Source organism: Globicephala melas, chromosome 10 (assembly GCF_963455315.2).
Source record: "Globicephala melas chromosome 10, mGloMel1.2, whole genome shotgun sequence".
Taxonomy (NCBI): domain Eukaryota; kingdom Metazoa; phylum Chordata; class Mammalia; order Artiodactyla; family Delphinidae; genus Globicephala; species Globicephala melas.
The window spans coordinates 94,345,648-94,362,462 of NC_083323.1; the positions used below are offsets into that span (position 1 = coordinate 94,345,648).

General features: G+C 34.1%; 1 protein-coding gene across 1 annotated transcript; it reads right to left on the reverse strand.

Annotated features, from left to right (window-relative positions):
* Positions 1-10,899: 10,899 nt before the first annotated feature.
* LOC132597953 (natural killer cells antigen CD94-like) lies at positions 10,900-16,044 on the reverse strand. Its single transcript, XM_060306171.1, has 6 exons — positions 15,941-16,044; positions 14,512-14,604; positions 14,302-14,364; positions 12,707-12,858; positions 11,834-11,937; positions 10,900-11,020 (listed from the first exon to the last, which is right to left on the reverse strand). Exons 1-6 carry the CDS (start codon positions 15,969-15,971, stop codon positions 10,900-10,902), a joined length of 564 nt encoding a protein of 187 aa, XP_060162154.1. The 5' UTR covers positions 15,972-16,044.
* Between the last annotated feature and the right edge of the window lie 771 nt (positions 16,045-16,815).

Sequence of the window (16,815 nt, forward strand, 5' to 3'; positions counted from 1 at the left end):
AGTTAATACCACAGGAGGAGAAAAGTTTTCAGTTTCATTATATCATATAGATGGATATTAAACAAACAATGAAGTTTTCTAGCATGGCCTAAGTGAATATAATGAAAATATTTCTTTGTGAAAGAAATGACATCTCAGTAGAATTGTTTATTTTTAGAATTACAGAAGGTTTCAACCGAGATGGGGCCAAGAAATTATTTATCCATTACAAGCTCAGGCAACTGTGTCAAGCAGTATCAGTTAGTTGCCAAGATGGTGATCTCTTCTCTTTCCCTCCCTGCTGAAGTTCAAGATTTATGAATTACCTGCCTTGTGTTCATTCTACTACAATGTACTAGTTGGCAGCATACGTTCCTTGCACAGTACGTAATACCCACTAAGTGTTCTGAATAAATATTTAGGTTCTGAATAAATATTTTTTCAAGTGTGTTTGCAGATTTTTCACTTTTTTATCACTCAGCATTTCAATTCTGCTTCAATATGCCCCCATGCATATCCAGACTCAGCTCTGTTTCTCCCTGTCCCATTTATTCACTTCATTGCTCATGTGAATTTTAGAATCTTTTTGTCATGTCTCTTATTAATCCAAACACATTTACAGAAAAGTCAAGACTACAAAAGTTTCCCTTGGTCATGGCCATACATCATATGCTTGTGTTTCTAGGCAACTGTCCAGTAAACATCCCTGACTACATCTACTTTTAGAGTCGCAGCTTGAAGTCAGTATCCTGCCCAGAGGACTGTTTCTCACCACAAAATTGCATTGTGCCTCACTACCTTCTCCCCTTATGGTACACAGGAAGAGCTTAATACAGGCTCAGTCATGTTAACCAGACTGTTATTTACTGGCCAAGAAGGCCTGTGGATTAGGCCGTGGTGGTTTTTCTCACTTAACGAATTTAGTTTCTGCATAGTTTGTGGAAGTGGTGGCAGTTAGATGACTTGAACCCAGGCTGTTTGCAAAGCATTGTAAATTTCTAGATCCAGTAGTTTTAAAAGGTCAGATAAATATGTCCTTATGCAACCTATACATGTACTTTTGTACTCAAATTACTCTTTCTGCATAAATTCATTTTGTTGGTTTTATTCCATTTATTAGAAGGTATGTTTTCTGAAGGCAATGTCATGTCTTTCTGCAATTTCACATGTCACTGAAACATCACTACTCTTCAGCACATCCTCAATAAATGTTCCATGATGACAGATGCAAGGTGAATATATGCTTAGCATTGAGAAAGATTTTGGAATTTCTTTGTACATATTGTCTCTTTTTTTTTTTTTTTTTTTTTTGCGGTACGCGGGCCTCTCGCTGCTGTGGCCTCTCCCGTTGTGGAGCACAGGCTCCGGACGCGCAGGCTCAGCAGCCATGGCTCACGGGCCCAGCCGCTCCGCGGCATGTGGGATCTTCCCGGACCGGGGCACGAACCCGTGTCCCCTGCATCGGCAGGCGGACTCTCAACCACTGTGCCACCAGGGAAGCCCTATATTGTCTCTTTATACAAGTAAGTTTTTGTAACCTCTCCCCTGCCTTTTAAGTTTTTTAACTCACCATCCTAACGCAGAATATATCTCTTTAAGAATCCTTAAAGAAGGATGTTAACTAGATGTTGTGGTGATCATTTTTCAGTATATACAAATATCGAATCATTATGTCATATATTTAAAACTAATATAATGTTATATGCCAATCACGCCTCAATTAATTAATTAAAAACACTTTGCCCCCCCCCCCCACTTCAAAGAAAAAGAATCCTTTCCTCACTCCATCAATTGATGTAGCAGGGCTTTACATATGACACCATAGCTCTCCGTGCTCAGCTGTATCTATTTCCAGAAACTGTACCTGTAGGTATGTTTTGTGACTTTCCCACAGGACTCTAAGTTCTTATTTGAACTAAATGAAATAGTAGAATATTCAGATGTTCTGTTTCTTCCCTATTGCTATCTCTTTTTCTTGGTCTTTTATTTAAGAGACACATAATATCAGTTAAATATAAAGCCACTAGGGCTTCCCTGGTGGCGCAGTGGTTGGGAGTCCGCCTGCCGATGTAGGGGACACGGGTTCGTCCCCCAGTCCGGGAAGATCCCACATGCCGCGGAGCAGCTGGGCCCGTGAGCCATGGCCGCTGAGCCTGCGCGTCTGGAGCCTGGGCTTCGCAACGGGAGAGGCCACAACAGTGAGAGGCCCGCGTACCGCAAAAAAAAAAAAAAACAAAAAAACAAAAAAACCCACTAACATAAAAAATAGCTCTTCAACTAAGTGTGATTTAGATTTCCCCATAAAAAGCCCACATTCATTTCCTTTTATAAACCAAATATTTTTTTAAAATGTGGTTGTAAATGTCAGCCTACATTTCATATATAGAGATCTAATTTTACTCTAAAATAGTCAATGGAAAATGTGGATTAGCTGAAAAGAATTTTGCTCAAAGACTGTCAGAAGATAACATTATTCTTTTTTCCTTCAACTTGTTTCATATTCACTTATCTTGTTTATTCTTGAACTTGTTTCACACTTTCTTGTCCATTTTTCTATCACCTACACTAAAATGTAAACTCCATGATGGCAAGAAATTTTGCCTAGATTGTTTAACATTTTCAAGGCTTAGAAAAGCACCCAGGAAATAGTTGTCACTAAAAAACCTATGTTGAATAAAATTGTTTATTGTCCAAGTTGAAACATATCAACAAATTTGCTTTCCTTATTTCCTTAGTATATTTTTAAGAATTTTGACTTTGATATCTTACTTTTCCTTAAAATTTTATGATGTTTTGTTATCTTACTTTATACTTTATCTCAATGTTTTGAATAAATGAAAATAAATAAAATATATACTGAATCAATCTTATAAATTCATATCAACTCTCATATATTTACTTATTTTTTTAATGCACACCAGGGTTGTGATTTAAGTTCCTAATTGTTCTGCATATGATGTATATACAGTAGGGATTCAAGTGTGTGTTTTTATATTGGCATAAAAAATTTCACAGCAGTAATTATTTAATAGTATCTCATTTCCTACTTTATCTGCAATGCTACCTCATCTGTTTTTTCATCTATTCACATGGCTTTTCATTGTCTGTATCTTTTCTCTTTCAATTTATCGGATTTGTCTACGTTCTCATGTCACTTTGTTGTAAGGGACATAGCTTTAGCAAAGGTCTTAAAAATTAGTAGGACAAGTCCCTCACCATTTTTTCTTCTTCAATAGTGATACGTCTGCTCTTGGATTTTGCATTAATGAACATAGGATAACCTGGGATATTAATTGGAATTAAATTGAATCTCTAAAATATTTTAGGATTAATTGACATCGTTATTAGATTCAGTGGTCCTATCAAAATTTAGTTGTTTTTGAAAATATTTCTATAAAATTATACAATAAGTTCAATATAGATCTTGTCTATTCCTGTTAGATTTACTCATAAGTACCTTACAGTGTTTCTGTTGTGGTTGTTAAGTTAATTAATTATTTCTGTTTATTATTGAACTTTAATAGTATTTGCAAATTAATGTTACATTCAGTTATACTAATATTATTTCTATTAACTGGTCATTAAATTATATTTTTATGTTCTATGTGGATAAATATATCATCAGAAAAAAATTTTTTTAAGTCCTTTTCTTTTTAATTTCCTATGGTGGTCTTAAATGTGCTGGAGAATCTCCTCAATGATATTGAAAAGAAGTGGTATTATTATCATTTTGTCTTAATGATTTTCTAAAAAGCTACTAATACCTCAAGGTTAAGAATGATGTTTATACAGATTCTGATATACATGCTAAAGATTGTTTTTATCATGAAAAGCTGTTGAATTATAATAAATATGCATTCCATCTGGGTATATTCATCTTTTATTTCTTTAATCTACTGTTTGGAGCAAATTTCATTTAACAGTTTTTCTTCCAAAATAAAATTATTATTACAAGGCTGAAATAAACTCAATTTGGTCATCTATAGACTAGACAGTTTTATGTACTGTTTGATTTGGTTTGGTACTGTTTTAGGATTTTGTGACAATTTTCACAGTAAGATTGACTTTTCCTTTTCCTGTTAACACATTCTCATCTAATTTGGACATCAACACAACTCTAGTCGTAGTGAAAAAAAATAGCAACAATTCCTTTCTCCCCTATAGTTTAGGAAAGTTTTTATGTTTTAATTATTTCTTCCTTGAAAGTTTATTATTTCTCTCCTGTAAAAATATTTGGCTTGGGTTTCCCTGGTGGCGCGGTGGTTGAGAGTCCGCCTGCCGATGCAGGGGACGCGGGTTCGTGCCCCGGTCCGGGAGGATCGCACGTGCCGCGGAGCGGCTGGGTCCGTGAGCGTGCGCGGCCAGAGCCTGTGCTCCGCAACGGGTGAGGCCACGGCAGTGAGGGGCCCGCGTACCGCAAAAAAAAAAAAAAAAAAAAAAAAAAAAAAATTTGGCTTTTGTGTTATCCCTATAGGAAGATTTTAAATAATGTATTGATTTCATAAAAATTATTATAGCTTTATCAAACTTTGCAGAATTGACTTTTACCTATGTTAAATTATCTCACACATATTGTACATAGTAAATAGTTACAGTGTCTATGTAATTGTTCTATTGACTAAAAATTATTGCTTGATAATTCTCTTATTGACTGAATAGGTTGTGGATTTACTGGTTGAAGTTCTGTTTTCAGAAGCGCATGTTCAGTGAAAGTTCATATGAATGACTCCTTCTTAAGCTGTTTCCCTTTAGAGTCATTTTTTGGTTTTCTTTTTCAAATTGCCCCATCTAATTTATAATAATAATAAAGATAATGATTGTTACTATTCTGTAGAATATAACATTATAAAGAAGCACCAATACTTATTTTTAAATAAACTTTTTATCTTAGAATAGTCTTAAATTTACAGAAAAAGTGCAAAAGTAGTACAGAGTGTTCCCATACACCAGTGTCCAGTTTCTCTTATTATTAACAGCTTACATTAGCATGGTGCATTTTTCACAATGAATGAACTGATATATTATTATTAATGAACATACTTTACTTGTATTTCTTTAGTTTTTACCTAATATCCATTTTCTCTTCCATTATGCCATCCAGGATACCATGCTACTTTTAGTCATTCAGTCTATTTAAACTCCTTTTGGCTGTCATCATTTCTTAATATAACAAAAATTATAAATAGCTAAAAATGAGAGCATTAAGACATTAGTTGATTATGTTACTATTCTGGTAAGGGATTTGGAGCTATTGTTCTGAGCAATAAAGAGAGAGTAATATAATGAGTGGTGTACACAAGGAAGAAGGAGAAAAGAGCCCTATTTAGGAGCAGAGGTAGATCTGAGAGAATCACATACATCATAACTGAAATAATATTGGTCACAAGTTGATAATTATTTAAATTAGGCATATGATGATTCATCATGGAATTTTTATCCTGTATACACTTATATTTTCATTATTAAAAGGTCATATAAATACACACATATGCATATATACATATGTATGCATATACATGTAGGTATGTATGCATATACATGTACCTATGTAGTATATATATGAAAGCTATCTCTCTGTTGTTACAGCTTATATGATACAGCATACTTAATTCCACTCAAACTTATAAAAGCCTATGCACAAAATGATTAAGAAGTTTAATTTTTTCTCTATTTTTTCCACAAAGTACTTATAACCATATTTTATTACAAATTTTTCACTTTTGAAAAAAATTCAGAAAGAGATTATGTGATCCCACCATTTGTTTCTTAAAACTCTGGTGACTTCTTATCACTGAATTCACCATTTTTAAGTCCTAAAGTGATGTTGGGACCTAACATTTATTCCACCAAAAAGGGAAATTTTCTGTGTCGTGAGAGGTGGAAGCACTGTGGTTTGTGCTATGCTTTTTCAACAGAAAGATGAGATTAGAATAACACTTGTCATATCCTTCTCAGGGATCAGAATTGACTGGATATTGCTAGTATCAAATCTAAATCAGGAACTCAGGACATGTCTAATTTTTTCAGGAGGCTCTTATCCACAAGAATCAGGACCTTCCTTCTCTAATCAGGTGTGTGTCTGTGTGTGTTTGTGTGTGTGTTTCTAACAAGTATTGTTAAATAAATAAGAAACTCTTGAGGTTTTAACCTCAAGAAAATTTCTAAAAATATATGCGCTATAAGGTAATTCTAATTGTTTCTTAAGTGTTTGAATTGACTTACTGAAGGCAATGAATACTTGTTACTTCTGAGGTATATTCTGCTCCACTTTATTTAATGATAGGTAAGTAGGGTATACTTATTGAAGAATTAGAAGTTATGATATTACTATAAGATGTGACACACAACCTTACTTTCAAAATGAAACAAATTATTTTCATTGTTTCCAACTATCATGATCAAATGTAGAACAGTTTATATTTTTAAAAATCTAAGCACTATGCGCATTTATTAAACACCTTTTATTTTTTCCTGAGAGCTCTGCTAGGCAATGTTAAGATGTTACTATATTAACAAATGTGAGATTAGTTTTGTTAATGATGACAACGATAACTTGTAAATGATGACAACGATGTGGACAGAACTTTAATTAAAGTATACTAGAAAAACTCATTCAACAAAAATTCATATATCCTACCCAGACTTACCTTGCAAAGAAAGCAATTACCACCAATAAAGTTACCACCAAATAAAATAAGACGACTATAAATAAAAAACTGTGTGTGGGGCTTCCCTGGTGGCGCAGTGGTTGAGAGTCTGCCTGCCGATGCAGAGGACACGGGTTCGTGCCCCGGTCCAGGAGGATCCCACATGCCGCGGAGTGCCTGGGCCCGTGAGCCATGGCCGTTGAGCCTGTGCTCCGCAACGGGGAGAGGCCGCAAGAGTGAGAGGCCCGTGTACCGCAAAAAAAAAAAAAAAAAAACTGTGTGTGTTATCATTCACTATCAGTGATGAAAAACATCTTTAAGTATCTTAGTGTAGGTGAACTAAAAACAGCTATTACATTTTTTAACATTTTGTTTTTTATTTTATAGTAAGAGAAAATTTAAAAGTAATTTTACCTGGCTCTATATGAATTCTCATTTCCATTCTTTCCTTTTTCATGTCTGCATGGGTGAAATTTTTCTGTATTCTCACTTTTCTAATCTAAATATATCAACTCACCCCAAGGAGAGGAAACAGGAAAAAAATTCACATTTTTATTTTATTCAGTAATCCTTTGTAAAAAATGAAGCATTTGGATTCATCTGTGGGATAGATGGGCAGTCATAATTCTATGATGGGGTTGGTCCGAGATCCGTGGGCCCATCACAGCGTGGGTACGTACTTTCCACATAAATGTAGTTTGGTCTTTCTGTACAATTTTAAGATACCCAGAATTTGATACAAGCATATAAGTCATAGAAAAGTAATTTACTATGATTCACTTATGTTCATTTTATATTATGGTCATGTTATATTTTAAATCCTGGCTTCAAAAACTTGAAAGGTTTTTTCCTCCTTCATTTCAATAACTACCTAAAGGAATGTATCTCACAATTTGAGATAACAGCCTTAGTATTTGGAGTTAGAACTGGGTTTTAATCAAAATTTTACCAGTCTCTAGCTTTGAGATCTGGGACAATAACAGCCTCTATGGACTTACGTTTCCTTTTCTATTAAATAGAGGTATAAGACATGCCATATTTACCTTAGTGGATTTCTATGATATTCAACTCAAGTGACATAAATTTGAAAGTGCTTTTTTAACTAAAAATATCATAAATTACTCATAGCTGATAGGTTGATACTGAATAAGCAGTATGATTTTGGCCGCCTCTAAGATTTAATTTCTTCACCCATAAAATAATAATAAATATTTACCTAAATAATACATAAATAAGAAATAAAATAATACCCACATTTTCCACATACTTAATAATGAAGTTTAAATTAAATTACATATTGTATGTATAAACTAAAAAAAGTTTTAGTTTAATTTTAGGTGCAAAAGGTAATTCATATTCACATTTCATTTATAAAAGCCTCTTACATGTTCATTATTTCAAAAAGAAAAAAAATTATTTTTCACTCGTGTTGTTCAGAGGCGAGATTCTTTACTTGTCTTTTTCCTAAAATTTTAGAACCTACTATTTTATTCTTTGTAAGTCCTTCACTATAAAGAACTTTACTACATGATTTACATTATTGATACAAGATGCATTTCATTTTCTTTTACTTTTTAAAATACCCACACCAGGTTTTGTTAATATTCTTTGTCTTCCTCCCTCCCTCCCTCTCCCCCTTTTTTTCTGTCTTTCTCCGTTTCTTTCTTTGTTTCTTTTCTTCTTCTTGCAATTTGTGAAATTATTAACTTAGTAAACGTGGCTCTGTGAATTAAACACATGTCTAATGCCCTAGATCCCTGTCTTTTTCATGATAGTGTCTTTATTTTTATGTTATATTTCATTACACATTAAGAATTAACTTATTTTAGGGCTTTCCTGGTGGCACAGTGGTTGAGAGTCCGCCTGCCGATGCAGGGGACACGGGTTCGTGCCCTGCTCCGGGAATATCCCACATGCCGCGGAGCAGCTGGGCCCGTGAGCCATGGCCGCTGAGCCTGCGCGTCCGGAGCCTGTGCTCTGCAACGGGAGAGGCCACAACAGTGAGAGGCCCGCGTACCGCAAAAAAAAAAAAAAAAAAAAAAAAGTTGTTCCCATCCCAAGGACTACAAAGATATTTTCAGGATGAAGGCAAATAGAATGCAGGTAAGAGTGGCAGAAAAAATAATAAAAATGAAATGGGTCAGATGGTCCTGGATTGACTGTGATTAGTATGATGGGGCCAGATGTGAGCAGGCCACTGCCATGGGTGACCAGTAGTCTTCATTCAAATCAGCACTTTCCATCACAATGCCCTGAAAAGATATGGGAGCTTAAAAAAACATCTGAGCTATAATTGGGTGGCAACAGGAATTTTCTTCCCTCGATGGAGACAATTTTGACATAGATTACTCTCTGAAATTAGACATCATCTGTCATATTTAACACCTTCCGTTCCCTCATTGTTCTTGCAGCATTGTAATAAATGTTCATGAGTTCTCAGGAAAAAAAAAAAGGCTGATTGAACTCTGGACACTTCATAGTGTAATGATATGAAAGTAACAATTTGAACCTATACGTTAATGTGGCTAAATAAATACAGTTGAGATTCATCCTGGACAAAAATTAGGAAAATAGACTATCCTTGGTTCATTACAGAGAAAACTACTCCAGGTAGGAAAAAACAAAGAAACACACAAAAAACTCAGAGGAAATTTTTGTGGGAAGAGGACAGATTGATGGGACAGTTGGAACAGAAAAGTATTTATTTTCATTATAAGGTTGCCTATAATGTTCTTTTTAAATTCAATTAAACTATATTATTATGAAAATCACATGGACAGCAAAGGCAAAACATTTCAAATATCTAGAAAGTGCAATGCATGTTCACTTAGTCCAAGTTAAACATTTGAAAGATGTTATAGTCTATCCTGAATTTTGCATAGTATAACTTAAGTGCATTTTTCCTAAGTCAACCTGCATACAAGAATGTGAAGAGTTCAAGCTGTAGTACTATTATATTTATATTTTGAGAAATAGAACATAAGAGGCTCTTTCCTCTTCCTGACTCTTTGTATTTTAAAAATCAACTTTGGGTTCTTAATTATTATTATTTAATTAAAATATAAAACTAGAGAGCAAATATAGATGTCAATACACAATTTTAAAGATGTAGATGCAACAATTACAAAAAGGGAATTGGCTTTTGATATCTGTGAGGTTGGGAAAATCTCTTCCAGGTCAGACGGGCATCAGAACTCATTGTGTTCCCACCCTTTCTTTTACCTATTTAGAAATCCTTCAATAAAATGAGCTAGCCCCTCCTCCACCCCCCCCCCAAAAAAAGGGTAATTATTGGGTTGGCCCAGAAGTTCATTTGGGTTTTTCTGTAACATCTTACAGTATTTAGTTTTGGTACATACTTTTAGGAAAAGGCTTTGGGGACTGGCTAGAGATTAAAATCGTCAATGTACATGTAAGAATGGCTTTTTTTTTACTGATGGATAAGCATAGGCAAGAAAGATAGGTGGAGTAAAGAAATAAGTATTATAAATTTATATGATCAGGGCTTAGATGCCCTTGCCTCTTGCAAAATATGAAAGCAATCACGTGAGACCATATATTTGGCCAGAGACTTCCAACTGTTCTGCAGAACTCTGTAGCATCAAGAGAAGACACACAAATGTGTTCCCCTCTGAGGCCAGGTGACACATATGAAGAAACTATTATATGGCACTTCCAGCTCTAAATTAGAACATATAGATGTATAGAAATCCAGAAAGAACTGAAAAGGAACACTAAAATTATTTTTACTTCCGGAAAAAGAGAGATGAGGATGGGACTTCTCAACTCAGTACGCCACACAAAGGACTGATACGATGTGATATATATTATTTGGCATGAATTAAGTTTTATTTAAATTCCTGCAGAGAGTTTCCAAGAATATATGCATAAACTATTAAATCCACTCTTTACCATATACATTAATATTCATGAAATTACTTGTCTGGACTATAATTTTAGGTGTAGGCACACCTTTCATCCATTTTAAGACACACGGCAAAATTTAAAAATTATAACTATATATGATGATGGATGTTAATTAGACCTAGTGTCTAGTTATTGTTATGTTGTATACTTGAAGCTAATGTAATGTTATATGTCAATTATATCTTGATAAAAAATTTAAACACATTTTCAAATACATGAAAATTATGATTGATAAGACACAATTTGAAACATTTTACAGATCCCAGAAGTAGGTAGTTAGTAATATATGTTACCATTCTAAGTACACTGAATCTTCATTGCACACCCCTTCTGCCCCAAGAGACATCTAAATAAGCTGTTGCTTACAGACATAACGATATTTACTCCCACAGTCTGTATCCGAAACTCCTGTGCTTGGGTTATATATTTTGCAGTTCTTTGGATTTAGAGAGTGAAAGGATGGAAATCTGTAATGAAGAATAATGTTTTAATACATTGGGAAAAGGAAATGAGAATGTTCAAGGATGATGTTTTTGTTAAATGATAGAACTACAGACATTTTAAAAGCATTTTAATGAGATATTACCACATTGAGACATTATCTTTTTTCATTCAAGTCAGTTTTCACAATTTCAGAGTACAATGTTACAAAAACTCAGCTATTGCATCAATAATCAATAGCAATGAAGTTGGGGATTTTTTTGTTTTTGCTGTTGTTTTTAATGGTTTTGGTATGTTATATACTTTACTTCTAAGATGCATCTGCTAATCTAGTCTAGGGAAAAAATCAGAGCATAAAACCTGTCATTGTATGATACTGTAAATCCCATGTTTATGAATGAAAATGAGATTTGAAGATTACAAATACACAGAAAATAAGCCCAGAATGTTTGAAATATGGGATGATGCTGAGAATATTGGGCTCCACCAGAATAAGGAAAATAGTGGATATACTCTTTTCTCTGGATGGCTTTTGTGTATGTGAGAATCTGTATATGTACATACATATCCAAGTGCTTGTACCAAGGCAGGAAATAAAAGCATATATCAAAAGCTCTTTTAGAGTCACAAGTACACTAACTTCATGTCACTTGAGCATACACTTGGGTGTTGTGGTTGGGACTAAAATTGTTATTCTGTTGTATCAATTCTCTTTTCTGTATTCTCACGTACTAAACAGGATATCTTACCTACAGTGTTCCTGGATGTTACGTTCTCTGATCAGATCTAAGGATAAACTCAAAAAGAACAGAAAAAGGTTTTGAGTGCCAGAAACTTACAGATCTTGGGAGACAGTAGAATTATCCTCCCACAACCAGGCATGATGTTCTTCACTGTAAGAGAGTCCAATCCAGTAATAATAGGAAATGAATTTCATAAAATGCTGTTTGGAAACAAAGACCAACATATTAATCTATTTTGAATCTACTCTAGGGATCAGGTACTTTTAAGAAAGTCAGTGTCTATTATTCAGATTCAGTTTTTCAATTATACAAACGAAAATCATTTTTAACTTTTAATTTAGGAGGTATAGTCAAGTCACATGCCTCATAGTTCTCATTCATCAGGCCCATTCATTTATGGAGGAAAACGTACCACAAAATCTCACTTCTTGAAAGAATGAAAAACGTCATAAAGGGAATTAGAGCTTTCATGGAACACTTCCTTCACAGGGGATCAGCAATCAAATTTGATCCCAAACCAACAGTATCTTGAGGGATAAATCTTAGCACAGGTTCTGCATGGAGCTAGAGAAAATTTTCACTTTTTCTTAAGAGTTGGGTAATTGTTTTATAATATTCTTCATATTCATTCCAAGAGTGATAACAAAAGCTATATAATTACAAAACAAATTATAAATTCAATTAATGAACTAAAAATTCAAAGTCCTTTGAATAAAAATAATGATCTATTATTTATTCTTTGAATTCTCTCTAAAAAGTTTCTTGTACTTTATCTGTCACATTCCTATAATGTAAATCTTTGAGAAATTTTGTGTATATTGTTTGACTGTTTCAAAGTGTAGGAAATTAGTTCAAATATAACTGCCTATTTACTATCTGATTAAAGACTTGAATCAAAGTATTCAGCTTACTTAGATAATATTTTCCTAGGTCAAAAAAATTGTAGAAAAATCAGAATTAAATACATGCCAGTTCATTTCTGTTTTGTATCTGAAGTAGACTGGAATTCTGAGAAACACAAAAATTTCTACTGTCTTTCCATGTTTTTGATTCACTAGAAATGAAGTAACAGCTGCATTGGTAGCCAATCCACTTTTCTCGGCAAGAACAGCTGCCAGATCCTAAGAGAAAAAACAAAACATGACTTGATGACATCGGCGATTCCGTTGTTTTCAGTGCTATTTACTCATTTGTTATTTAATGTTTTCTACAACTATTCTTTGAGAATTTACTGCATACACCACAGTTCAGGGGATATTAATCTGAATGACTCAGACATGACCCTTCTTCCTCATGAAGATTATAGTCTAGAGATAGAGACAGAATTATACAAATTTCAGTCATTTATGAATTATATTTAATGATAATTTGTGTAAGTATACACAAGAAATTCAGTATGTTAAAATACTGTGTAGCAGAGTATAGGATGGGGGGCGGTTAGAAGAACCTCTTTTGAGGAAGTGACCCAAAGTTGATCTCTGCTGTGTAATTAAAAGTGAACTAGATAAAAGAGATATTTAAAGGAGGAAAGCATTTTAGCATATTTCCTGAGTCAGAAAATAATTCTGGATATTTTATTTCAAAACGAAGTTAATAAAGCACTTAGCTTGAAGTCTGACCGTCCAGTTTACTAGTGATAGTGTCTTCAACATTTACCATCCTCAGTGATAAAAGTCATATTATGTGGTAGGCACTCAAATCTTTGTCAAATGAGTGGTGCTGAGATTGTAGAGTTGAATGGTGGCTACCAGGGGCTGGGATGTGGGGGAAATGGGGAGCTGTTGGTCAAAAGGTACGAGCTTCCATTTAGAAGATGATTAAGTTTTAGGGATCTACTGTGCATCATTATAACTAGAGTTAACAGTACTGTATTATATACTTGGGAGAGTTGCTACAAGAGAGCTTCTTAAACATTCTCACCACAAAAAGACATGATAGTTGTGTGACATGATGGAGGTGTTAGTTAATGCTATGGTGGCAATAATATTGTAATAAGTGAATCATTGTACACTTTAAACTTCCACGATGTCATATGTCAATTATATCTCAATAAAGTTGGAAAAACGCTGAGGGAAAAAAGATATGAATGAAGTGCTATATGAACACAGAAGATGATGAGACATCATTTAGGAAAAGATATGTTTAAAAATATCTTTGAGCTGACGTTCACTGGTTAAGAAGAGTTTAGAATTGCAGAAATCTCTGTGCTTCTTTCTGAGTTATGGAAGAAGCGGAGGTACAGGTAAAGAGGTATCAAAGTATGTGTTATGAAACACAAGCAGGCACTTAGGATCAGCTACAATATTTACTGTAATTTGCTTTTGTTACTTAAACATGAGCAGTCACATAGGAAAAATAGGTCACTTCCGGCTAATATTTTCCTTATTACTTAATATATAAATGACACACATTCAATGTAATTTAATAAACTAAGTTAGCAATAAAATGAGACTATCCTATAATTTCTATTACTAAGCATAATATCCCTTCATGCTTCTGTGTGAGAAAAACAAGAATATTTCATTCTCTAACAGCACTAAAGTTTTCCAAAGTATGGAACCCACCTTCCTGGAGATCTGTGGAGGGTCCTGGAGAGAATGTCGGCTGAACATTTTGTTTAGTAAATGCTGTAAGAAGTAATTAGAAATTTACTTCATCAGACACAGATTTATGAAATAACAAAATATTACACATTAGCAAAATGAAACCTTTATTGTAAGACAGTTTCATCACAATTTTGATCTTTTTATATAGTCTTGATTAGAAAAACTTACAATTTTTCAACAAAACTCGCAAAGCAGCCACCAACAAAAGGCACATTACTCCTAAGACCCCAGAAATCAGCCTCCATCGAGTGGTCTGAAAAGCTATAAAGAAAGAGAGATAGGGTAAAGATTTAAAGAACAAACACAGGAGCTGAAGTTCTTAAAAGCAGAAACCAGTGAGAGAATCCAAAAATTTCCTTGGTTTAATAAGCCCATAATTTTGTCAATGAAATGTTGGAAAATGAAGACATTCCATTTAGAACTCCACCCAATACCAAAAATTTTATATGATGTACTTTATTCTTCAGTGAGATTAGCCATACCTTTTCCTCTTTATCAGCTCTATCTTATCAAACTGTACTTACCACTTATTTTTAAATTTGACAAAGAAGTTTAGAGATCTGTAGTAAAAAGAGATCAACAGGCACCAAGTTCGGTCTTGTGGGCTGATATAACAAACTCTTAGTTTTGTAACAGCAACAAAAAAATCACAAGATAGAGAATCTGATTCCCATTAGGTAGCTGAGAAAATGTAGGATCCATTAATAATGTTATTTTCTCAAGGAATCAGAGCTATTAAGTACCCAAGTCAGAAATCAAATGAAAGTTTGTCTAGACCCAGAGTCTTTCATTTAAATGACATGTATTCCATCATTGTTACAATAATATTAATACTACTTGGGAGTGTGTCCTTCTGCTAATCTCAGTGTATTCGCTACTCTGAGAAATGTCAGGCTGCTCATAGCTTCGTAGAGGCTGTACTGTGAAGAGAAGACATGGTGTGATGAGAGGTTCCCCAACCAATGTAGCGCTAATAACTTGGGAACCTGAGTTCATTTCACAGTACATTGAATTATGATACGTAAAAAACCACTTTTTTACAGGAACCATTTTTTACATGTATTACGTCTTCTCATACCAAAAATTACTTGCTCACAGGCATTTCCCCTAAAATAATTTAGCATCAGGAGATTCTGCATTAACATTAGAGTACTCCCAAAGGGTGTCGTCATTCACAACAGTTCAATGTGTCAAACTGTTAATCTGGGTGGTTTGGGGGATGTCACAACACAAATGGTAAATTTAAAAAAAAACACTTTTAAACATTTTGTTGATAATATTTAACATTCTCTATATATTTTCATGCTAGAATTATGTTGTTTATATTTTTCCTGGTAAATTCAGATGCCAATCAGAATTTAGAGCTATCCCTGTCAGAATCCACTCTTTAAACCTGTTGGAAAAATCTTCACAAAATCATTTCTAAGTTACAGAATGAAGAATCAGAAAAATGAAATTAAAGTAGAAAGTACAGATACATGGGGAGCCTAAAAATGTATACTTTTGTCCTACAGCGTTGCCTCAAATTAGCCATACCCACAAGATATTTTTCCTGGTTATTTTAATTTTTTCATTTTATGACTTGGGCTGCACATACCTGCCATATGAAATGTTGTTCCAGTGTTCATGCAGGAAAGGCACGATGGCTGCTTGTTCAAGAACTGGGTTAGATCACGGAGCTGAGCTGTAGGCTAAGGAACCTGAAAGTTGTGTATGAAGAAATTTTTTCAAAAAGAAAACTTGTGTATTCAAGTGTGCGTGCATCATCTGCTGATGAGACACAGATGTGTAGTATGAACAAGAAGCAGTAAAATCACTATCTTCTAAAATGTTTCTGGAACCACAATACAGGAAATTCTCACTGAACTTGTGCAATGCACACCCTTTGACTATCACAAAAGAAGGTGACAGGAAGTTTTTTTCATGTTTAATGGTAAATTTACTTGGTATAATAAAATTCCACACATAAGTTTCCTTTTTCTAAAATATTTATTTATTTACTTTTTATTTTTTATTTTTTTATTTTTTTACATCTTTTTTTTTTAACATCTTTATTGGAGTATAATTGCTTTACAATGGTGTGTTAGTTTGTGCTTTATAACAAAGTGAATCAGTTATACGTATACATATGTTCCCATATCTCTTCCCTCTTGCGTCTCCCTCCCTCCCACCCTCCATATCCCACCCCTCCAGGCGGTCACAAAGCACTGACCTGATATCCTTGTGCTATGCGGCTGCTTCCCACTAGCTATCTACCTTACGTTTGTTAGTGTATATATGTCCATGCCTCTCTCTCGCTTTGTCACAGCTTACCCTTCCCCCTCCCCATATCCTCAAGTCCATTCTCTAGTAGGTCTGTGTCTTTATTCCTGTCTTATCCCTAGGTTCTTCATGACATTTTTTTTTCTTAAATTCCATATATATGTGTTAGCATACGGTATTTGTCTTTCTCTTTCTGACTTACTTCACTCT

Bases quoted from the DNA above. Each gene is read 5' to 3' on its own strand.
- LOC132597953 (XM_060306171.1), bottom strand. From the start codon at position 15,971: ATGAACACTGGAACAACATTTCATATGGCAG. The intron at 14,365-14,511 runs GTAAGTTTTTCT...TACTTCTTACAG, and splicing joins GCGAGTTTTGTTGAAAAATT to CATTTACTAAACAAAATGTT. The intron at 12,859-14,301 runs GTGGGTTCCATA...TTTTTCTCTTAG, and splicing joins CTCCACAGATCTCCAGGAAG to GATCTGGCAGCTGTTCTTGC.